General features: G+C 36.6%; 2 protein-coding genes across 7 annotated transcripts; one reads left to right on the forward strand and one right to left on the reverse strand.

Annotated features, from left to right (window-relative positions):
- Positions 1–5,476: 5,476 nt before the first annotated feature.
- On the forward strand, positions 5,477–14,703 carry LOC104107639 (uncharacterized). 2 transcript variants are annotated; one of them, XM_009616493.4, is made up of 8 exons: positions 5,477–5,621; positions 6,740–7,034; positions 7,492–7,563; positions 8,305–8,372; positions 9,371–9,527; positions 10,337–10,420; positions 10,529–10,618; positions 14,200–14,703. In XM_009616493.4, the coding sequence occupies exons 2-8, from the start codon at positions 6,759–6,761 to the stop codon at positions 14,386–14,388; spliced, it is 936 nt and encodes a 311-aa protein (XP_009614788.1). In that variant the 5' UTR covers positions 5,477–5,621; positions 6,740–6,758; the 3' UTR covers positions 14,389–14,703. The 2 variants fall into 2 exon arrangements, with proteins under 2 accessions (XP_009614788.1, XP_009614787.1); XM_009616492.4 differs by having other exon boundaries at positions 5,484–5,621; positions 6,706–7,034.
- Positions 14,704–16,287: 1,584 nt separating this feature from the next.
- Positions 16,288–20,560, reverse strand: LOC104107640 (probable arabinosyltransferase ARAD1). Of its 5 annotated transcripts, XR_688837.4 has the most exons (4): positions 18,944–20,560; positions 17,355–17,966; positions 17,126–17,227; positions 16,288–16,678 (listed from the first exon to the last, which is right to left on the reverse strand). XR_688837.4 is itself a non-coding variant. In XM_009616498.4 (3 exons), exons 2-3 carry the CDS (start codon positions 19,904–19,906, stop codon positions 17,439–17,441), a joined length of 1,491 nt encoding a protein of 496 aa, XP_009614793.1. In that variant the 5' UTR covers positions 19,907–20,132; positions 20,389–20,560; the 3' UTR covers positions 17,266–17,438. The 5 variants fall into 5 exon arrangements, 2 of the variants coding, with proteins under 2 accessions (XP_009614793.1, XP_009614790.1); XR_688836.4 differs by lacking the exon at positions 17,126–17,227; XR_004509913.2 differs by having other exon boundaries at positions 16,288–17,227.
- Between the last annotated feature and the right edge of the window lie 1,614 nt (positions 20,561–22,174).

A 22,174-nucleotide genomic window follows, 5' to 3' on the forward strand; every position in this document is an offset into this window, starting at 1 on the left:
TTTATTACATATTTACCAGTAAGGCCTTGACCTGACCTCGTCACTACTCGACCGAGGCTAGGCTTGGCACTTACTGGGTACCGATTGTGGTGTACTCATGCTACTCTCTGCACATGTTTTTCGTGTGCAGATCCAGGTGTACCTTATCAGCCGCACTATTAGTGAGCCGGGACAGCTTTGGAGACTTCAAGGTATATCTGTCGCGTCCGCAGACCTCGGAGTCCCATTCTACTCTTTCTCATGTCCATTATCTTATGTATTTTTCCTTGTTAGACTCTGATGTATAGAGACACTAGATTTTTTCTTTCTGTAGTTTGTGATTCACGATGTTCCGGGTTTTGGGAATTGTTGTGTATTTTTGAATAATTGGTTAAATTCATATTTTTATTTCATTATTCCGCAAAATATTAGGCTTACCTAGTTATAGAGACTAGGTGCCGTTACGACGACACACGAAGGGGAAATTGGGTCGTGACACCTTTAATCTGTAAATTCGTTAGTTTAAAGTTGCAACGCTGCCTGTACAATGCTGGAAATCAAAATCACATAGAAACTATGCCTATAGGACTTAATGACTCTACTGCGTCTGAAATTATCTACTGCCTAACTGCTCGCGTGCATTTGTTGTTTATGTGTGGAGGTTAACTTGAGCCTTTAATTGTACTTATGTGTAGTCCTACATGTTTTTTGAATGTGCGCTAGTTTTATCATTTTGAGCATCCTAAGGGAAGTCTAGAACCACCCAAATAGAGGTCCAAAGCCTCCTGGGCCATAGGTGTGGGACGGGTAGTGCATGCATAGGGTACAACCTAAAATTGAATTAGAGCGCCTTTAGGTAAACAACTATCACATAGTAATCGGGTAGCAGGAGATGATAGTCTGTGCCCGCTGAATAATATGAGCAACCCTTATCTCAAAGGAGTTGCGAAGTATTATATATGTTGCACGGCGTAATCCTTTAGGCTAAAAAACTTAGGACCCCCCCCCCTTCTTTTCTTTATGTATTTGTTATTTACACTTAGTCATCTAACGTAGATCAATGTAACTGTATCCTTGTAGTCTTTACGATTTGTTCCGATTATCACGTGTTCTAATAAGACTCTTCGGCTTCTAAATTTTCCTTTATTTATTTGATCACCTAACCTAATTACATAATCCACATAATTTAAAGTTCAGTCGGGACCCACATAATTTAAAGTTGAGGTAATTTGAGCCCTTACCCGATCTTTGGTGACACGGACTAGTCAAACAGAGTTATTTGCAAATAGGTGTCCTAACACACCTCAAAATCGTTAGGTGGTGACTCTTCTCTTTTAATACCCATTTAAAAGAGTTGTCACACGTCGAAACCCGATTTCACGAGAAAACGGGGCGCGACACAAATGACAGAGAAATTGAAGAGTTCCAGCTCAGGAAAGGAGAGGAAGTTATGATGTACTACTGAGGTTATTATTTTTACCTTTACTATTGCCATGTTTGATGTTGTTGTCATTTTAGAAAGGGATGTAAATCAAGGTGGTATTCTATTTTTGTTTCTGCTTGCTTAGGCTATTAACAGTGTTATTAGCACAACGTGATACATTATGTATCAAACCGAAACCAAAATAAGAAATACCGAACCGTATCGAACTACTTTGATACGATATTTGGTATATACAATTGATAAATCGAATACTGAAATACCGAACCGAAGTTCTTAAATACAGAACCGTACCGAATGCCCGTCCCTAGTCTCGGTCCTCGTCGATGCTCGAGAACGGAGTCTTCCTCGCTCGGTGAACGAGCTTGATCAATCCCCCTCAGATGATTCGGGGATTGTAGAGTCGAAGTAAGTGGTCGAGGATGAACCGAGGGGATTCAATATTGTTCACAAAATGTCGTAGGAGGATCACGATACTCCAAAAAGACGTGTGGATTTGGGCAAGGCACACCTCGTACCTTATGCAGAAGGCAAGGACGATGGGGTCCACCGGGGCAAGCGTGAAGGGGTAAGTGTAAATACTTAAATACCCTCCACGTGGGTAGTGATGTTTTCATTATGCCCGGGTACGATCACTTCCTTACCCTCACAGTTACAGTCCGCTCGACTATGGGTAGTGTTTCCTCAGTAATGGAGCATATGTATCTCCATGCTCCCTTGCCTCGATTTTGTTGACTAGAGGCCTTCTCGACGAGAAAGTTGTTCCTGATGGAACAACCCCCAAGTACGAAGCTCTTCGTGGGGGGCTCTTAAGCCCCTCAGGGACAACCACCTCGGTGCCCCTGGCCGGGTTGGAAGATGAAGGAGCAGTCTGTTGAGGCACCGACTTGAAGTTTTCTCCATCGTAATATGGGAATATGAAGGTTTGAAGAAAATTATGAAGGTTTAAAGAAAAATATGAAGGTCTGAATAAAAATATGAAGATTTGAAGATGGCATAAAGGTCTGGGTTGGAGATCCAAAGAAAATGTATGAGTATTGAAGATAGAGATATGAAGGTTCAAGGAGAAACATATGAAGATTTGGAGGAGTTAAAAGCAGATTAAAAAGTTCGAGGGTAAATTTTGGAATCGAAAAGTGGAAGAAGTGAAAAAGGGTCGAAGCTTTTATAGGGGAAACAATCAGTGCGCGACGTTTCGCATTCGAGGAAAGTCAACCGGTGACTGACACGTGTTCGAAGTCAAAATGACGCGACTGATGGGATATTTCTATTTACCCGTCATCTCGGTTGTAACATACGAAGGAAGGAACTTGGGTTTATCTATCGCTTTCCATCGTTTCAGTAAACCTACTCTCCAGAAAACGAGGGGACTATATGTGTATGGGTAGAATCAGGGGTAACGTCTACCCAGATTTCCCGGTGAGAAAATGGAGGAAGGGCATGGACGCACGAGATTGTAGTCGAGGATAAAACCCCTTTGTATCGAGATCCAGGAAGAATAAACGGTGTGCTTGACCTCGGGCACGGTAAAGCGACGCTCCCCGGGCCAAGAATGAGTTCTAAGACTTCGAAAAACACGGTGAGCGGTTACAAATAGAGGGCCATGATATTCACACCTAACCGGATATCACGGTGCGGATCTCGCTCAATGACGGTTATGGATCAGTAATTACTGGGAAGGAAAGATTTTTACCTTTTTAGACTTATACTAGGGATGAAACTCCCTTACTATATATATAAAGGGGAAGTTTTTCTTTTGTAAGACACATTGTAATAGGAAAATCAAATTAATACAAGCTCATTTTCTATCTTTCTAGCTAGTGTTAAAGTTCTTATTTACTTATCATGTTCTTCATTCACGATCGAGCTCGAATCAAGGGTCCAATCGAGGATTAGGTCATTGTTCAATCTAACTTCAAGCTTGATCATAGTATTGCAATTGGTTTGAACGTTTATTTCATTCCTAACTCATTTATTTGATATTCTTAATTGCTCGTATTAGATTAAATCACATATCCTTAAAATCACATACAAATTCAATTGTTACCCAATTTCGGGATAAACAGTTTGGCGCACACCGTGGGGCTAAGGATAATAGTGGTGATTTGATACGAATCTCCATAACACACCCTATTTTACGCTTGTTCTTTGAAGTCTTGATTTCAGGTCAGCCCAAAAATATGTTCAACTACGTGCTTATTTCAATTGATTGAATGGCTATCAATTGACTGTGCCTATTTATTATGTGTTGCTTGAGAAAGAATACATATTTAGGTATTTGTTGAACAACGTCACTCCTAAGGTATATGAAAGATCAATATGGTGGGTTTAAAAGCGGGGTTAGAGATAACGAAGCTTTGACGTGATCATAATGAGCGGAGAAAAAGTGCGAGCTAGCGCAATTCGAGAGAATATGACTAGTAAATTATTGTAGTTGCTCGAGAGAGAATTACGATAAGTCAAGTGCTCATGATCAGTAGAGAATACTTAGGCGAAATTGTAGGAGACGTAGCGGGAAGGATTCCGACAATTGAGAAAATCATAACTCTAGGTCTCCTTCATCTTGTTTCCAACCCTTAGTATATTTAGTTGTTAATTTACTACTTTAATTTGTTAGTTAATTAGTTAGATATAAGAATCTTTATCTTATAACTTAGAAATTTATTTGAGCTTGTCTTCTTAGTGATATTTAACAGTTATAGCGAAACCTTAGTTCTATGTGGGATTCGACTCCAAACTCTTAGACCGGATTATATTTGCAGCAACCACTTATTCTTTTTAGGACTAGAGTTGGGCGTGATCAACGAGTTTATTCGCAAGGCATTGGGCACATACCAAGCGCACGTATGGAGCATTGAGGTGGAAGGATCAAGAGTTATTATTTTTAGACACTTATATTTTTATTTTTATTCTTTTCATACAACCATAATATTTAATAATATTTATACGTTTGTTTAAAAAGTTTTATACTTATTGACATGGGTACACGCACAAAACGCATATCATAAGACTAGTTCAATTTAATGGTACATAGAATAATAATACTTCCTCTCTTCAATATTTTGATGTACTTTTGTTGTTAGTCTGTTCTAAATTAATGATATCTTTATATATATACATATATTTTTTAAAATATCATTTTACGATTAATGAGATGATCTATAATCGCTTGTTATAGACGATAAGTTTCAAAAGTATTTCTTTTTAAACTGATTAATAAAACAAAATCACATAAATAAGGACGGAATGAGTATTACATGGCAGGCCCATATTCTTTCAAAGTGGATTTGAGATGGTGAAAATCATAACAAAAGTATCTAACATAAGATTTTTTTTGATTTGTTACCTGCCTAATACCTACACATAACATGTCTTCTAGAAACCATGAGAGAATGGAATGTCCATTATCTTTATCTGTCTAACCAAAACTCATTTGAATAATTACCTACCCCCTTATACAAAGCTCTTCTACCAAGTCTTTATAACACATCCTATCTCAAACGACAAAAGCAATTACACTTTTGCATCTTTTTCTTTCCTTGATGATGAATGTTTCTCTAATAACCTTTTTCGTACCAACGTGGACAAATGGTGCGGCTTTGCGCGTGGAAATTTTTGTTAATTAATTTCTTGAAAGTCAAACAATTGACCATGCTTATTGTTCTGGTAGTGCGTTGCTTCCCGGAAGGAATCCATCCAAAAGATCAAAACGGTAGTAAGTTTTCACTAACTTGAACAAATATTTATTTGCACTCTTATACATTACTTATTTTAACTTATAAATTTTATTCTAAATGTGGCATATATTAAAATAAGAATACATTGACTTAATAAATGTCAATTAATAACAATTTATATGCAAAAAATTACAGAGTTAATAGCAGAGTAACTTCTTGGATGCCGGCTATTAAAGGAGTTATAATTTGGAATTGGACGTCCGTAAACGATGTCGTTGTAGTTTAAGCGGTCCCGCAATATTGATGACTTTGTCTAGTACTTATCTACTTATAAATAAAAAATAAAATCTATATAATCCAGAGAAGACTTTTATACATTACTCTATTTTCATAATCAAATTGATGTCCAATTTGCAAGCAAAGCCCAAAACCAAAAGCGACTATTTCTTCTCTCAGAAAACACTCATACATATTCATTAGCTTTCTCTCAGAGAACCAAAATCCATCACGAATTGCATTTTCAGGTACCTCAAAATTCTATTGTTTCCTCTATTTTGTTTTCCCTATATTTTTTTGTTCAAGATTTTTTATTACGGTGATTCAATTGGTTAGGTTTTCTGGTTTCTGGCTTCTTTTATAATGCAGTTGATGAAATAGAAATTGTTGCTTATGTTTTGATAGTCAAAGTTGGTAATTTTCAAACTTGGTTCCGTTTTAGAAAATTTTACCCCGTATACGGTTAAGAGAAAAATTGGAAAGGCAGGAATCAGAAAGTTTGTTAAACACATTTTGCTTCAGTATTTCCAATTAAAGGGTACTTTTTTTTGGGTATATGGTCTCAGTTTAGCAGAAAACCTCCTATTTTGTGTTGAAGAGCTCAACTCTACTTGAAAAAATCCCTGAAATTTGACTTTCCTATGTTCATAGTTTGTTACCTATCCTACAAAGAGAAAAAGAAAAATCAAAGAAAAGATTAGTAGTTAGTTCACAGTTGATTTTATTAGTCAAGGTCATACCTCTTGATTTTACATTTGCTTTTGTTGGGTTTGGAAATTCTGTTTGTTGACAATTCAAACTTCAATATCCAGTTTCTCTGTCAAGTAATGTAGCATTTGGGTCTTTGTACCAATGGACAAGAGGCTTAACATTGTGAGGAGAAACTAGGAGGGAAGTATATCATAGGATTTTTAAGAACTGTTTCTCTTGTCTTTTGATAGTTTCTTTTACTGAGTTGTAAGACTTCTATTATTATGGCCAGAAAGTGGTTAAAATTTTGGACTTAGCCATATGAAGTTTAACAAGGGGCGGAGCCAGTGATTTGGTGACGGGTTTGGCCAAACCCAATAACATTGATCCAAACCCTTTATTTGTCTTAAGAAATTCGTTTAATTTATATAAATTGTTAATTTAAAACCCAATAACTTAAAAGGATTAGAATCCCAAATGCATAAGCTCTAAATCCTGGCTCAACATCTGAGTGTAATAAAAGTCACTAGAGCTATCCAAAAGATGAAGAAAACCAATAGGGCTAGTTGCCCTTATATATGATGATTGGACTGACGTTTGTGTTTCGTGACTTTAATAATTTTTCCTTTCTTCTCTTGTTAGTTAAGCTGGCTGACCATGTTTGTTCATTTTAAAGATACGTGAGTCAACTGCTAATGGGAGAACACTTGGCTCTATGTGTTGATCGTCTTATCACACCTAAATCTTTGCACTCGTTGCAAGGGTCAGAGGATGCAGGATCCTCTGCAGGAAGTTCTTGCTCGCACACAGTAGGTCAATCACCTTATGGTACTACTAATAAGGAGGATGAAGAACTAGAAGCTGGAGGTGAAGATGAGCCATTACTTCAGACTGTGGAATGCCGAATTTGCCAGGAAGAAGATAGCACTAAGAATTTGGAGATTCCTTGTGGCTGCAATGGCAGCTTAAAGGTATGTTTGTGAAGTATTTTTGGGCACTGGTTCGACTAGCTACTAAGCTTTGATCTTGATGCTGCTTGTGCATGTAATAAATTTATATTTATAGTGTCATCTTCATTTTTCCTAAGCCTGAATGGTGCTAGTATTCAAGTTACTCTTCTCAAGAACTTGAGATTGTCGTGATTTAAAATTTAACAGTTTTGTTATTGTTCACGTCTTTTATCCTGGCTAAGTGTTTTTCCTTTGACCAGTCTTCAGTGTTTCTTTCAAACTTTTCCTTAGTTCTTATAACTTCTCTAGAATTTGCTAAGATTCCAAAGCCTTTGAATCGTTGATGGTCATGTTTTATCCGGTTGTGTTGCAACTGCATGACAAAAGATCTTTTATATGTGTATGGACCTTATTTGATTCTAATTATTCTTTTTTTTTTCCTTTCAATTCTTGTCGGCGTCTTTGTTACAAAATGCAGTATGCTCATAGGAAATGTGTTCAGCGTTGGTGCAATGAGAAGGGTGATATAATTTGCGAGATTTGTCATCAGGTACTTTGTTCTACCTGTTAATATCTGTTTGCATTTTGAGTGATGATGCTTCATGAGTTGCCTTGTCCCATCCCAAAAGCACTTATTGCCAAATGAGCTTGAAAAAAAGGTGGGTGGGGTGGGTGGGTGGGTGGGGGTGTTAAGAAATAGCATGGTTTTGCATATTCATTTTGTTTGATTGGAGAGAAATATAGCTCACCTTATGCCATAATTCAATGATGCATTTTTCCCTTCAGAAATTTAAGTATTTGGGACTTTAGAATCAGTGTTGTCAAAGGCGAAAAGCTTTAAAAAGCGATCCAGGTCAATTGGGGCATTAAACACAATTTAAGTGTGGGCTTTAGTAAAAAAAGGTGCAATGAATTAAAAAGGTAAAAAATATATATGTAATGCAAGAAAAAAGTCACAACTTCATACATGATATTGTCCTTAGCGATTAATATATTCTTTGCCTATTATATTTATTGTTTAGTACCGCTTGATTTAAGGTAGAATTCATGGGCAATGAGGCACACTCTTTAGTGCCTTGCCTACAGTAAAGCACAACTTAAGCAAGGTGAAGCACCCTCCCTAGCTTTTCTGAGCTTCGGTGCTTAAGCGCGCCTTAAATGAGCCTTTGACAATGCTGTTTAGAATCACAAAACTGTATGTTCGTGAATATGTGCTGAAGGAGTTTCTAGTTCAGGCTCACTTGTTTCAGACAAAGTTATATGCTGACTTGGAAAACTCTGTAACCTGCAGTCTTATCAACCTGGCTATACTGCTCCACCACCGCCTTCTCCTTCTGAAGATATTGCCATCGACATCAGGTTAGATTAAGTCATGATTATTATCTTTGTGCATACCAAATTTGATTTATTTTTCCGAGCATTTCTCTCAATCTATGGAATAGAGACATTGATCTTCTGATTTTGGTGTTTACTTTTCAAAGTATGTTGACATTTGTACCATTTCTACACTCTGACACTTACCCACACTCCCCAAAAAGAAAAAGAAATGAAAAGAGAGGAAATAGACCGTGGAATAACGATCTTACTTCTGTTTGTGCTGACACCTTTCCCTTTGACTTGATTATTTGTATCTTCTTTATGAATTGCTCCACTTATTTAGAGGCCCACTGATACTTTATTTCTCTCAAAGCTTATAATTTGTAAGTGAAGCTGCGATTCTTCTTGAATGCAAAAGTAGGTCAATGTACCGTTCAATTCAACAAATCATTAACAAGCACAACTGTATTTTATGCATTTCAGCTTTTAGAAAAAAAAGAATTAATGGTATGCAGTAATAACAAAGAGTGAAATCCTTATCTGTGTTGTATGACCATGAACTCTGCATTACCAAATGTCTTCAATATCTAGTGATGATTCCAATTTCTGGTACTTTTTTGCTCTTTGATACCGTGTAATTTTATATGTTTTTGGCTTTTTTTCCTTCCAAGTATATGTTTCTAGGTAAATAATTCAGCATCATTGACATGAAGATTATTTTCCATAGCCCAACAAGAACAGTTTATGACAATATGAACTGGCCATAAAGACATTTAACCCCTATTTTGGATGTATTTAAAACATGTTAAGCTTATTATATTTTTGGGCAGCCAGTTTTCCACCATTATTTAAAGGCCCTTGTTACTAAAAATTTGGGTGAAAATCTGATGGAACGTTTTCTTTAGTGCCAGTAACTGTTAACCTCTTCAGTGAGGGCATCCAACATGATCAGCATGTCTCCTCGCAATCTTAATCATGAAAATTTTCTTTTCTGTCTTCTCTGTCGCTGATGGATTCGTCCACGTGGTTTTGCCTTGCAGTGGGGGCTGGACAGTGGCTGGTACTCAGCTTGACTTGCATGATCCGCGGCTTCTTGCGATGGCAGCTGCAGAGCGCCATCTCTTGGAGGCTGACTATGACGAGTATGCTGATTCAAGTGCTAGTGGAGCTGCATTTTGTCGTTCTGCTGCTTTAATTGTAAGCAACTGTTATTCCTTTATGTTATTCAAATCATATTTGCTAAGTGCTGGCTAATGGAGATGTGGGATATGCATTATTATTTTTCATGTAGAAGCTAATGCACATCAGCAGATACAGAATTCTTATTCATCAAAAAAAAAAAAACGACAGCAGATTCAGAATTCTCTTTTGTATTTGCAAGTGGTGACCTAATGCTGACTTGAGAAGAGAAGCGGTGATACAATTTATGGGCCGCAACTTCCTTTGATTTCTGACCCTCCCTCCCTTCTTGAAAATGAGGAAAATGAAATTTTTCCTTTTATAGTAGGCTTATTCAAGGAATGCTCACAATGGAAAATACTGTCAACTCACCCTTGTCATCACCCAAAAAAAAAAAAAAAAAAAAACTCATTCCGCCCTATCTTGTTTATATTTTAATGCTCATGTTACAGTGATTTTCCTGCAAGTTCTTGAAACTGCACTACATGGTAAGAGAAAGAGGCCTGTTCAGGGCCTCATGCTACATTTCATGCTTTTGCTTTCCTCTTATCTTCTTATATTCACTTCCTTCATTGTATTAACCTTTTGTACTTTCCGCTGGTTGAATTGATCAGAAATGACCTTCACTTTATTGTCTAGATATGTAAAAGTTCTTCCCAGTACTAAAAATGGAGAAACTAGGGAGAAATCTTTAAGACGCGTTGATAACAAAAATTTTGCTTCCAATATTTTCCTTTTGTTTTGCCCATGCAATCTGTCTATGTTATATTTTGAGCTTATCTCGCTTTCTAGATACTCAAATAATATTGCACACTGTTCCCATGCAGTTAATGGCCCTTCTATTATTGAGGCATGCTGTGACCATCGGAAATGATGATGGAGATGACGGTGATGTCTCCACCTTTTTCTCTGTGAGTGAATCATACAGTGAAATCACCTTTCTATTTGTTGCTTGCTATGATGAGTTTATGACACATTAGATCGTGTGGGATTACTGATCTGGTCGATTTTTTATACAGCTTTTCTTGCTCCGTGCTGCTGGTTTTCTTCTACCTTGCTACATCATGGCTTGGGCTATCAGTATCATGCAGCGTCGAAGGCAAAGACAGGTTAGAGCCTTAGAGATTTCTTTTGTTTCTCGTTATCTATAAATAACTATTAACATGTCAATCTTCATTCTTGCTAATATGATGATTCGTTACATTTTTGTAAAATGGAAAATTCCTGTGGTGCAGATCAGATAAATTTTGTTTAGCTTTTGTTATGGTTGACTAACGCTGTATCCGTGCACATGTATGTAATTAAATTTTGGCTGAGTTACTTGGATCTTTGCTCTAGTTTATGGGAACTAAGTGGACCTTTTCAGAAACATTTAAGACTTCCACTCCTAGTTTAATACGTCAATACTGGGTGCCATTGAGTCAACCCAGGATTTCTCATAAGCGGAGTCAAAATGTATTGTAAAGCCATGGTACAACCATAGTAAAGTCGACATCCTGTATCATTTTTAAGCCTTTTCCCCTCTTTTTTTAAGCACTTGGACAAAGGTATATCAATGCTGACGTCATCGTTTAAGAAAAGAGAATTAGAAATTATCAAATTTAAATTATAACAAAACAATTACATTTTGATAAATTTTACTTTCAAATATATACTCTTAAATTTTTTAAATTTGTTAAACTCTAACATACTTAAAAAAAAATCTAATAATTTCTTAAAGAAATAACAAAAGCAAATTCTATGCATGGGAATAATAAACTAATAACAACAACAACAACAACAACAACGACCCAGTAAAATCTCACAAGTGGGGTCTGAGGAGGGTAGTGTGTACGCAAACCTTACCCTTACCCCCGAAGGAGTAGCTGTTTCCGAGAGACCCTCGGCTCAAGTGGACGGAAAAGACGAGAAGAGAAGGGAAGGGACAATATATTAGTACCATCAAACAGAAACTAAAGAAATAATAACATCATAAGAACTACAAAATTGTTGAAATGCAATAACAAAACCAGAAAATAAGCCCCGATGCTATGAAAAACGGAAGGATAGTGTGAACACAACATTAACCACTAGCAGTCTAAGGACAGCCCTATCAAACTAGCCTCACCCTCGGGCTCGATTACGTCCTAACCTACAACCGTAATGCTCGACCTCCACACCTTCCTATCAAGGGCCATGTTCTCGAAAATCTGCAGCAACGCCATGTCGTGTCTGATCACCTCTCCCCAATACTTCTTAGGCCGCTCTCTACCTCTTCTCGTACCCGCCAAGGCCAAACGCTCACACCTCCTCACTGGAGCATCAGGGCTCCTCCTCCGCACGTGCCCGAACCATCCGAGTCTCGCTTCCCGCATCTTGTCATCCATATGAGCCACGCCCACCTTTTCCCGAATAACTTTATTCCTAATTTTATCCATTCTAGTATACCCGCACATCCACCTTAACATCCTCATTTCTGCTACTTTCATCTTTTGGATATGAGAGTTCTTAACCGGCCAACACTCTGCCCCATACAACATGGTCGGTTTAACCACAGCTCTATAGAACTTACCTTTGAGTAACGGTGACACTTTCTCGTCACACAGGATTCCTGATGCTAACTTGCATTTTATCCACCCCACCACTATACGGTGTGTGAAGTCCTCGTCAATCTCTCTGTCCCCCTGGATAATCGACCTCAGGTACGTAAAACTACTTTTCTTGGGGATGGCCTGTGATCCAAGCCTCACGTCCATGCCCACTTCTCCCGACTCGCGCTGAACTTGCACTCCGGATATTCTGTCTTAGTCCTGCTCAACTTGAAACCCTTAGACTCAAGGGTATGTCTCAAACCTCCAGCCTGCCGTTAACACCGCCTCGCATCTCATCAATCAAGGAATAATAAACTAATAAAGTAACCAAAAAGAAAAAAGAACTACAACATAAACAAAACTAACAAAGTGTAATAGAAGGAAGGAAGTTGTATGGTAATCAAATTTACTATAGCATAAATAAACTTAAATATAAGCAAAAGTTAAACTATCCTATATATAACGAATGTGTTTCAGCAAATTCTGCTGCAAAACAAAATCAACAAATTCTTAGGAAATATATATCATATTATCGAATTAGTAATCCACATACATGGGCTTATTTTTTGTATTTGCTCAATTAAAATGAAATCAAACTTCACCGGGTGCTTCTAGATTTTACTAGCCATACCTCTATTTTCCTGATTTATACTTTGGCCTCCCACATTTTGCTTTAATGTTGATTGTGGTGTAAGCCACAATATATAATTGGTTATATGTCCAGTGCGATGGTGCCACTATTTTTTCCAGTTGTGAGTTTGTAGGTTCTGCTGATAGATGTCAGCACTTTGTACACAGTTAAGTAAATTTGAATTAGATAAAATCTTGGAACTTATTTCGTCTTATCATGTGAACTAAGTAGAATATTAAAATAGAATATTTAATGGCATGTCAAGCTTTTGAAAGTCTCTCTGCTTGCTCTAACTATGGAAGTTATGTGCGTGCAGCTAGCGTGCACATATAAAGTTAACTTTGAGAAACAGCAAGTGAGCTTTTTTTCTGTATTTTATACGAAATTTGTACTATTTGGGAAATCAAGCAGTGTTTTCTCTAACTACAATTTTTCAAACATCATAAATATTTGTTATTTTCTATATATTGCGATCTATATTACTTTTTGTTTCCAAGTATGGAATTTTATGCGGACCATTCAGTAAGTTAGATTCTTTGGTCCTCCTGCTTCAAACTCCCTCATTCATTGTGTGATGGAGTGAAAGTTGTTTCTTTATACATCAAAATTGACTATATAATGTTCAGATTTTAGAGTCTGTTTTTCACCAGTAATTTATTCCGTTGTTCGGTAGGTTCAAATAATTGTTACTGCTGCTGTCCCCACCCCACCCCACCTCACCTCCTTTTTGTTGACCCCCTTTCTACTCACGGGTCAATAACATTATTCTTACAACTTAATGTTTAGTTATTTTTAATGATCTTTCAGGGTTAATAAATTCATTGATTTGTAGGAGTAATTATTTAACAAAAGGAAAAAAAATCCAACAGTGATTAGTAGATCTTTAAATGTAGTTTGCGCTTTGCATGCTATTACTTCAAGTTTCAGAGACGAGTATAATGTATAATGTTAGATTGAAAATTAATTAAGTCAACCGCTGTAAACTGAACATGATCGAGTAATATGGGACAAGGGGATATTATATTATTGGATAGTCTTGGTCCCAAAAATGCCTCCCGACTGAGAAACACCAAGTGTTCTATTCTACCAGCCCATTTTGTTATTCCTGGCCTGGATTATTAAATGCAGAATAATATGCATTTGGAGATTTTGCATAGTACTTTTACTCGTTACTCCGTTCTGATTCAGTAGCACATTTTTAATTTTGCATTGGTAGTAAGTTAAAGTTGAAAAGATAAGAGTTGTTTGGGCCAAAATTGCATGGAAGAAGTAATGAAGATAGCAAAAATAAGTCCCATGAACTTCTTGTAGGAGTAGTATTTAAAACTTATTACAACTTTCCATGTAAGGTAGTCGGACAACATTTTAAGACAATCTGTAAACGAAGCGGCACCAGTATTTGTGATCTAATTATATCAGGTGTGTAGTTTACTAATTCATTTTTTCTGGTTTACCGGATACTTATTCTTCTATCTTTTCTTCAAAGCAGGAGGCAACAGCACTTGCGGCAACAGAAGTTGCTTTCATGCTGCAGGCAGGGCAACATAGGGGCTTGCATGTAACAATAGCACCAGGACCTGCACAGTTAGCTGAACCTTCAGCAACACCAGCACACCCAACTACTCATGTTGCAACACCAACCGCCCAGGCGACATCCCCTCCTCCAGAGATAGTATAAATGGCTTTGCTCAGTTTGCTTGTTATAAAATAGTTGCCGATAGGGGCATTTTACTGTTGGTAAGTTGCACAAGATGGGGATGAGTAGAAGGGTAGAGGAGTATTCTTTTCCCTTTTTGCTTTTTCGATTTATTAGCTGTATCTTTGCATTGCCAAATTTGGAGTGCAGAGGCTGAAACTTTTTCCATTTGTTCAATTTTTCATTAATGCTTGAACATGTAAAAATATAATAGCGAACTTAGCTGCTTTCAATGTGGAGATACCATATCTTCACATCGTGTACATTGTTTATATATTACCATTATGGTTTACTCTTCCTCCCGCTTAATTAGTTCCTTTTTTACTTGCGATTTTTTCTACTGTATTATGTTTTGTTAGTAATTATTTGAGGTGGATTGCTTCTGTTATTGACATGCTAGTTAATTTCCTAGACTTTGTGATGTATATATCTTCAGCCCTTTATTTCTACGCTGATAGAGATATGATTACTTAGACAGGTTAAACATCTTAAATTCCATACGTCTAATTGTGCCAAATAAAAGAGGAAGGAAGGAGTTATATGCATATTCATCAATACATACATATTGTCTTTGTAATTGCTTAAATGAAACTTCAGCTGAACTCTTAACTTTGATATTTACTAGTATTCTTTTAAATATTTAAATGAAGTATTCCAGGGACGCTCTGTCATACTTTTAAGATATTCCAAACGTGAAGCTCTTGATCGAACTCATGAAATACTTGGCCTATTTTTCTGAAGTAGGACTTCACAATTGGTTTGAAGTAAGCATCTCATATTCATTAATTGAGAGAACCTTATTAATATGTGAGGAACAAATTCATTCATGGGATTGAGAAAACGCATAACAACGGGCAAGAGGAAAGAAGAATAAATTCAGAATCTGCGAATAAGAAAAAGGAAAAAGGAAAAGGGAAGGAAAGAGATGGTCCACATGGGTAAGCAAGAACAAATAAAGATGGAAAAGAATAATATGCTTGACAAGGCCAAGAATGGGTAGGAGAGAGGAGGTCCTAAGAATTTTGAATGGAGGGAAATTGCACAATCTAAATTAAAGATAGAGCAAAGAAAAGCATAAAGAGAAACTCATTAAGCACTAGGAACCAAGACTGTCATTTTTGTTTTTAGATTGGAATTCTAAAATCTAAAGTAGAATTTGGCATAAAGTAAGTCCTTGGATTTATATTTTTTGAAGAGGTTTCTATTCTTCACATTGCCCAACAATCTGCTTTATCTGGCTTTCTTGCAACTGTTGCAATCTCAGCTTTGGCCTCCCCATTAATTAACTTCTGGTAGTAGGGACATCTCTTTCTATATAATTAAAATCCTATAATAGGAAATCCTAAACCCTCTTTAATTATAACATTACCACCTAATTTGCCTAAATATTGATGGATAGAGTTACTCGGTATATGTGCTGATCGGAGATTGTAGATATCTAATCTAGTATAATATTCAAGCCACGCACGAGCTAGCCCGAACACCACTATTGTCATAAAAAATGTTAAAACTATCAAACGCAATAGCAGTTCCAAAATTAGGCTTTGTCAAGCTGTTAGTAAAACAGTAAAATTAAAATGACTTGGCTTTGTCAAGAACAGGTAGTAGTAATTACACTTAGATGACTTGGCAGATGACTTGGCATTAAGTCCAAAAGACTGGATTTGGTCATTGTTTGGTCCAAAAGGGCAAAGCATGAAAGGGATGTAGGGAACAAATGTATAGATTCTTGGCTTCTAAAGAATGGGTGTTCCAACTTCACTTTTATTCAAACCTGTCAGTGTCTTCTATAACAGCCTTATATTGCTTGCAGCATCACAGGCTTATGATTGAAGTGAATCTTAAACTTCTCTATATGTTTTGTCTTGGGACCCTCACTGCTTTATGTACCTTTAGTCTTGCAAATCCCATAAAAGATGAAACACAAGTTTATATGTACAGGCACTCTGTGCAGGATATGCTGAGTGTAGCCACAGACAAACCTCTTATTTTCTCATTATAGCCTCAGCCAAGAAAAAACTTTTGTTCCTTCTGTTGCCCCCCAAGTGCAGAAAACAATGTTGTGTCCTTCCTGTAGGGTGATTGTCCTAATTCTTTGTATTGGATTCTTGTCAATTCAACCAGAGGAGGTTTCTGCTCTCAGAAGTATAGATCTTGCTCTCAGATGGGGAGGAGGCAAGTTATTTTTCCTGAGAAATTCTCGGATACTTAAGGCTGCTGAAATGCAGGACCTACATACGCAGCTGAATATAGCGCCTGCACCTTCGATGACCTTTGATCCAAATCAATCAAACAAAAGAAGAGTGAGAAGAGGATCAGATCCCATCCATAATAAATGTTGACACTGTGTCCAAAGCAAGTGTGCAAATGATGAACATTTCAAGATTCATAAGGACAGGAATAGCTGCCTTCTTTTGTAATTTTTCTAAGAGAAACTTGAGAGTAGTGGGCAATTCTGCATCCTCGGTAGTTCTTTTTTAGGTTTGTGAGTTGTGACACATGACTATCATTTGTTTGAGTAGAAGTCTTGACTTGAAAGCAGCAGCTTCATGTGTTATGTAAAGCTAGAACCACAGAAAGACTTTAGGATTTTATGCTCATTATCATACACAGCAAAATGTTTTATATTTTCTGACCAGATAGATATCATGTTATCATTAAGCATCAGTACATCTTGCATGTATAATGAAATTGAATTGTCCCTGGATGCTGCTGTTACCTGCGATTCCTCTACCTCTATTGCACGGACTTCCTCTTACTGGTTTTCGTTTATTATACATGCTAGTTAGAGAATCAGTTCCAGTTATGTCAGTGGGTAATGCTGGTGGTTAAGAAAAAGCATAGTTATCTGTCAGGAGAGGCACAAAATTTGCATTCATTATAAAAAAAGAATTTACAATAAGTTAGGAAATTTGGAAACAAAAGCAAACACAGAGATATTCTCATACCACAAAGTAGAGAATCAAGCTCGACCTGACAGCTGATCTCCTAAAAGAACTACAGGCTGAGGTTCTGAAATTTCACATAAATAATCATGACATCTGGTCTTTGAGGAAAAGCTGCGACCTGTGGTATCTTTTGTCGCGATGATCCTTCAGTTGTATAGATGACACCTTTCTTGAAACTGCCTGCCAAATCATATCCACTGCATCACCAGTTTGGGATGGATATTGATAGCCAAAATGTTTGCTGAGCACCTTTATCCTTTCCCACATTTTGGTCCACAGATCTTCCTTCATTTCTCTAAGAAGGTTCAGAAGGTAGCTCTTCTTTACAGCATCAGATGAATTTACAAACACACAGAACTCTGAGTAATTGAGAACGTCTTCAAATGGTAGCTCAATCTCATCACTAATTATAACCGGAATACAGTGGCTAGCAATGGCATCAAAGAGACGATTTGAAGAGGGAGTGTCTCCAGCAATATTCAGGCAGAATTTGGACGATGCCATTCCTCTTCCAGCCTCCCTGACACCATTTGCTTGAATGCTTCCAAATGTGAAGTGTACATCCTTTTCATCTTTGAGAAGGTAGTATAAATTTTGACGAATCTTTCCACCCTGGTATTAGATAAGCAAGAAAAAAGATCTATCACTTCAAGTCGACTTCATAACAATCAATATTCTCCTTTCGAGCTTCAAATGACATAAACAGTAAAATTTCAGTTATGTTACTGCCCTAAATGTCATTGGCAATCCACAACCTACATAAGGGGCCATCAAATCATCCTAACCATCATACTGTTTGTTAGCTTCCGTGTTTTTTTTGCTTTTGGGCGGAGCTCGTGATATTACATTCTCTGCATTCAACAGGGCATTCCTCTATTGCATTTCCCTTTGAAAATCTTAGAAGGTAATAAGATCTATTTTGTCCTTGTGACGCCTACACATTAACAACTCTGGAATGCTGAACAGAGTATCAGAAATCTACTAGATATATCATACTTGAAGCAAAAGATAGAGGGACTTTAGTTTTGCTTCTGTTTCAAATGCGATATGAACTATATTCCAATCTTACAGTTGAGAGCAAAACCAATATATTGAGGTGGCAAGTCAGAGAATATAACTGCACATGCTATAGGCGTTCAAAGTGAAAATCCAAATCGATTAACCAGTACAGGGAATCAGAGCATGACTAAGTACAAAACAGCCCAAAACAGCAATGTTACTTTGTCCGAAAACGAAAAGCTGTGGCTACATACCATTCTTTCATGCTGCTGAAACTACTTTCGGTAACTAAAACACTATACCTCAATTTCGAGCTAGTAGAGTTCGGCTACATTAATCCTCACTATCCATTTTGCTCCATTTGGACCCATTTCATTCCAATATTACTTTTGGTACAAGACAGGAGAAAGCTTTATCTGGCTCTCGGTTTCAAGTGTCACTGCCACTAAATATATGGGGCCTCACAAAGTAATGCATGCTATCTTATAAGTAATTAGATTAAAGCATAACTTTATGACATGGAAAATAGCAAAATCATTAACAAATTATTGAACTCATCAGTTGCATATAAAAGCAGATGTGAAACTCACATCTTTTCGATAGATTGCCCCTTGAAAGTAAACTAACGTATTCCGTTGTCTGAAAGAGGGTGAGTTGCCAGCACCTATTGTCTGGACCATATGTTTGTAAGGAGCAATCACATCCTTTCCAATATTTGCTATTTCGGCTCTATACCTTCCAAAATCTGCAAGTACAAACATGGTGGAACCTAGCTTCTCTCTTGCATCCAACATACTATTGGGGTGGTGAGCAACAATTACATGATCCTTTCCACCCCTTCGCTTCCACTCATCTCTACTTTTTAAAAAGTCCACCACTTTATCCTGCAGCACTCTATCGAGACTGAATTTTTCCTTCCCTTGAACCTTCGAATGCCTATTGTAACTCAAAGACGAAAAGAAGGGCACAAAAATTACATCTGCTTCACTCGAATTCAGCACCCTGACAGCAGTGCATGGTCTATTAATATTTGGGGAGTTTGAGGATAGAAGGTCAAGGGTAAGCCAATATTCAATGCTGTGCTGCAAATTCAAGCCACCAGGATACGAGGGTATTTGGCTCGGGTTACCAACACTAGGCCATGTTTGGTCCCTACTTCCTTTCCAACCTAATAGCCCAAAGTGAAATTCAGGAGGTAAGTCATACATATACACTTTAAGAAGAGCTCGTTTCGGGCCACAAGTTTTCCCAACTCCGAATCCAACATTATCATTGCTGAAACTGGAAGTGTGACAAGCTAACTCTTGGCTTTTCAGGATTTGTTCATGTGAAGTTTCAATAGGCAAGAAAGGAGCTTTAGATTCTCCACTTGAGGTCAAGTAAACGGATGTACTATTAGCAAGAATTAAACTGAAAACTGATCTGGGTATGAAAGAATTGTCAGCAAATTGAAGAAGGGAAAGTGAAGAAATTATCAAAAGGAAAACAGAAATGGCTATTAGACAGGACAGAGACCTTGAAGGTAACATGCTTTTATCAGGAATCAGAGACATTTTGGAATATACAGTAACTTATCCACAAAACCAGTAGTATCTTTTTCAAGAACTTTTAAACACTTCCAAGGTGATTTCTGCTATTTTCATCAAATCTAACATCAACTACTTCCATAAACCCACACCCGTGCATCCAACTAAAATTCTTGAGAACAAGAATTGGTAAATTCAGCTATTCAAACCCGTAAAGTTTGTTCTTTTACCGCAAATTTCTGCTCCTATTTACCTGCAAATATCAAAGACAAAACAGAACAAAAGCAGCTGAAATTCCAAAGAAAAGGCATATATAAAAAACACAGTGTCAGCTGAGGAAACAAGATTTGTTAACCTTTATTATCTGGAAAACACAACCCAAATCAAGACCACAGAGGCAAAACGGAAAATAAAACTAAAAATAGACTGGAGAATTCAAAATCCAATCGTTCTTATTTGGGTCATCAAGATTAATTAAGCTTGCTAAAAGTAGAGATATGAGTACCTACCTGATAAAGCTCTTAGGTCACTAGAAAAACCAGACTTGTGATGAAACCTTATTCCATATAGTTATAATGCTGTTTACTACTATTACTGGACTGGACTGGACTATATTTTATTGAAGATTTATTTCTAAGTTTCCTTTAATTGCATTTAATATGAAATTTCCTCTTTAGTTAATGGTCATATGTATGCATATCCTCTTGAAATCTGCAAATTGCTAATGTTAGCTAGTGGAGAAGCATTGCAGTCGATTTTTCTTTTCTCGTGTCCAATGACATGATTCATTAGGGGAACTAAGTCCGCTGTAAACCAATAGCATAACAAAAGTAAGAAGCTCTTACTAATTACTCCTTTCGTTCCAATTTACGTTAACCTATTTTCTTTTTTATCTGTTCTAAAAAGAATAAATTTTTTCTAAATTTAAAAATAATTTAACTTAAACTTATAATTTCACACCTTAATGAAAAGTTTTTATAATCACACAAATACTCTGAGCCCCTTTTTGACCTATTTAGGACCACAAATATAAAAAATCTTTATTTTTTTTAAAATTTTATACCTAATCAAATATGTTTATATAAATTGGAACGGAGGGAATACCGTTAAACTGTATATAAGATTTTGGTGGTGGTAAACAAATTATTGATTCACGTAGTTTTAAGACCTTCACCTAATTCGAGGGACCTAATAATTGTAGGTTCACTTAGACTCACCAAATCGAGACAAACGAAGAAGAATACTACAACGGAGATGAGACGGTGGCTCGTGCATTTACTGCCACTATCACTTGTGTAGCATTTGGTGCCACCCAGAAAATATTTATAAATATCACTCCATCGAATTTCAAATATTAATCGCTCGGTGAATTAAATTTATTTTAAAATATTTAACGTTTTATAAATGATATTAAGTATTTTATTCAAATTTACTCTTATTTTTTAATTTGTGAAGTTTTTAGACATTTATATAATAAAAGATAGATGATGAAGAGATGAAGCTTATATTCTTAGAGAAATTTTACTATGTGAGTCACATAACTAACATTACTTACACGAGGTTAGATTAATTTTTAATAAATGGACTCATGTTCCTACTTACTTATTTTAAAATATAAACTAAAAAGGCACGTTAAAGTCTATTCTTTTTTCTAATTAGATGCTTAGTTGATGGACAACAAACGAAAATTAAAACGGGAAAAAAGAGAAGCTTGAACAGTTGAACAGTATTTGTAGTATGAATAATTTGAAGAGTCAATAGATATCTGATCTTTTATATTATCTATATTAATTTATAATTTATGTCTGGTGATGCAACTGTGTAAAACCTATATAGCAGTGTTATTCTGGCGTATGTTAAATGAGTCTGCAGCAGCCTAACTTACCACAACTTGTTACCTTAGTACACTTTATCGTTGTTGCTGTACTTTGTGTTGTATGACAAAATTGTTTTTACTTCGTAATATTATGCCACAACAATAACAACTCAGTATAATTTACGTAGACCTTATCCCTACCATGAGGTAAAGAGGTTGTTTCCAATAGAAATTCGGCATCCTTCCCTCCAAGAACTCCCCACCTTGCTCTTGGGGGAGATTGCTTACTATCAGAGCAACCCCTCTTGTCTCATATTATTATGCTAACAAGTACTTTTTAATGAAAGTTACCAGTTTATGTTTCTAAGTTCCAAACTTTCTTTCACTTATCGTACTAATAGCCTGTTTGTCAAAGATTCTCAAGAGACTAAAATTTTTTTTTTTCAAAAGCATTTTTTTTTTCTTAACTTGAGGTGTTT

This window comes from Nicotiana tomentosiformis, chromosome 3 (genome assembly GCF_000390325.3).
Source record: "Nicotiana tomentosiformis chromosome 3, ASM39032v3, whole genome shotgun sequence".
Classification (NCBI taxonomy): domain Eukaryota; kingdom Viridiplantae; phylum Streptophyta; class Magnoliopsida; order Solanales; family Solanaceae; genus Nicotiana; species Nicotiana tomentosiformis.

Excerpts from the sequence above, each read along its gene's own strand:
- LOC104107639 (XM_009616493.4), top strand. The coding sequence starts at position 6,759 with ATGGGAGAACACTTGGCTCTATGTGTTGATCGTCTTATCACACCTAAA. Across the intron at positions 7,035-7,491 it reads GCTGCAATGGCAGCTTAAAG|TATGCTCATAGGAAATGTGT; the intron begins GTATGTTTGTGA and ends TACAAAATGCAG. Across the intron at positions 9,528-10,336 it reads GTCGTTCTGCTGCTTTAATT|TTAATGGCCCTTCTATTATT; the intron begins GTAAGCAACTGT and ends GTTCCCATGCAG.
- LOC104107640 (XM_009616498.4), bottom strand. The coding sequence starts at position 19,906 with ATGTCTCTGATTCCTGATAAAAGCATGTTACCTTCAAGGTCTCTGTCC. Across the intron at positions 17,967-18,943 it reads GGGCAATCTATCGAAAAGAT|GGTGGAAAGATTCGTCAAAA; the intron begins GTGAGTTTCACA and ends ATCTAATACCAG.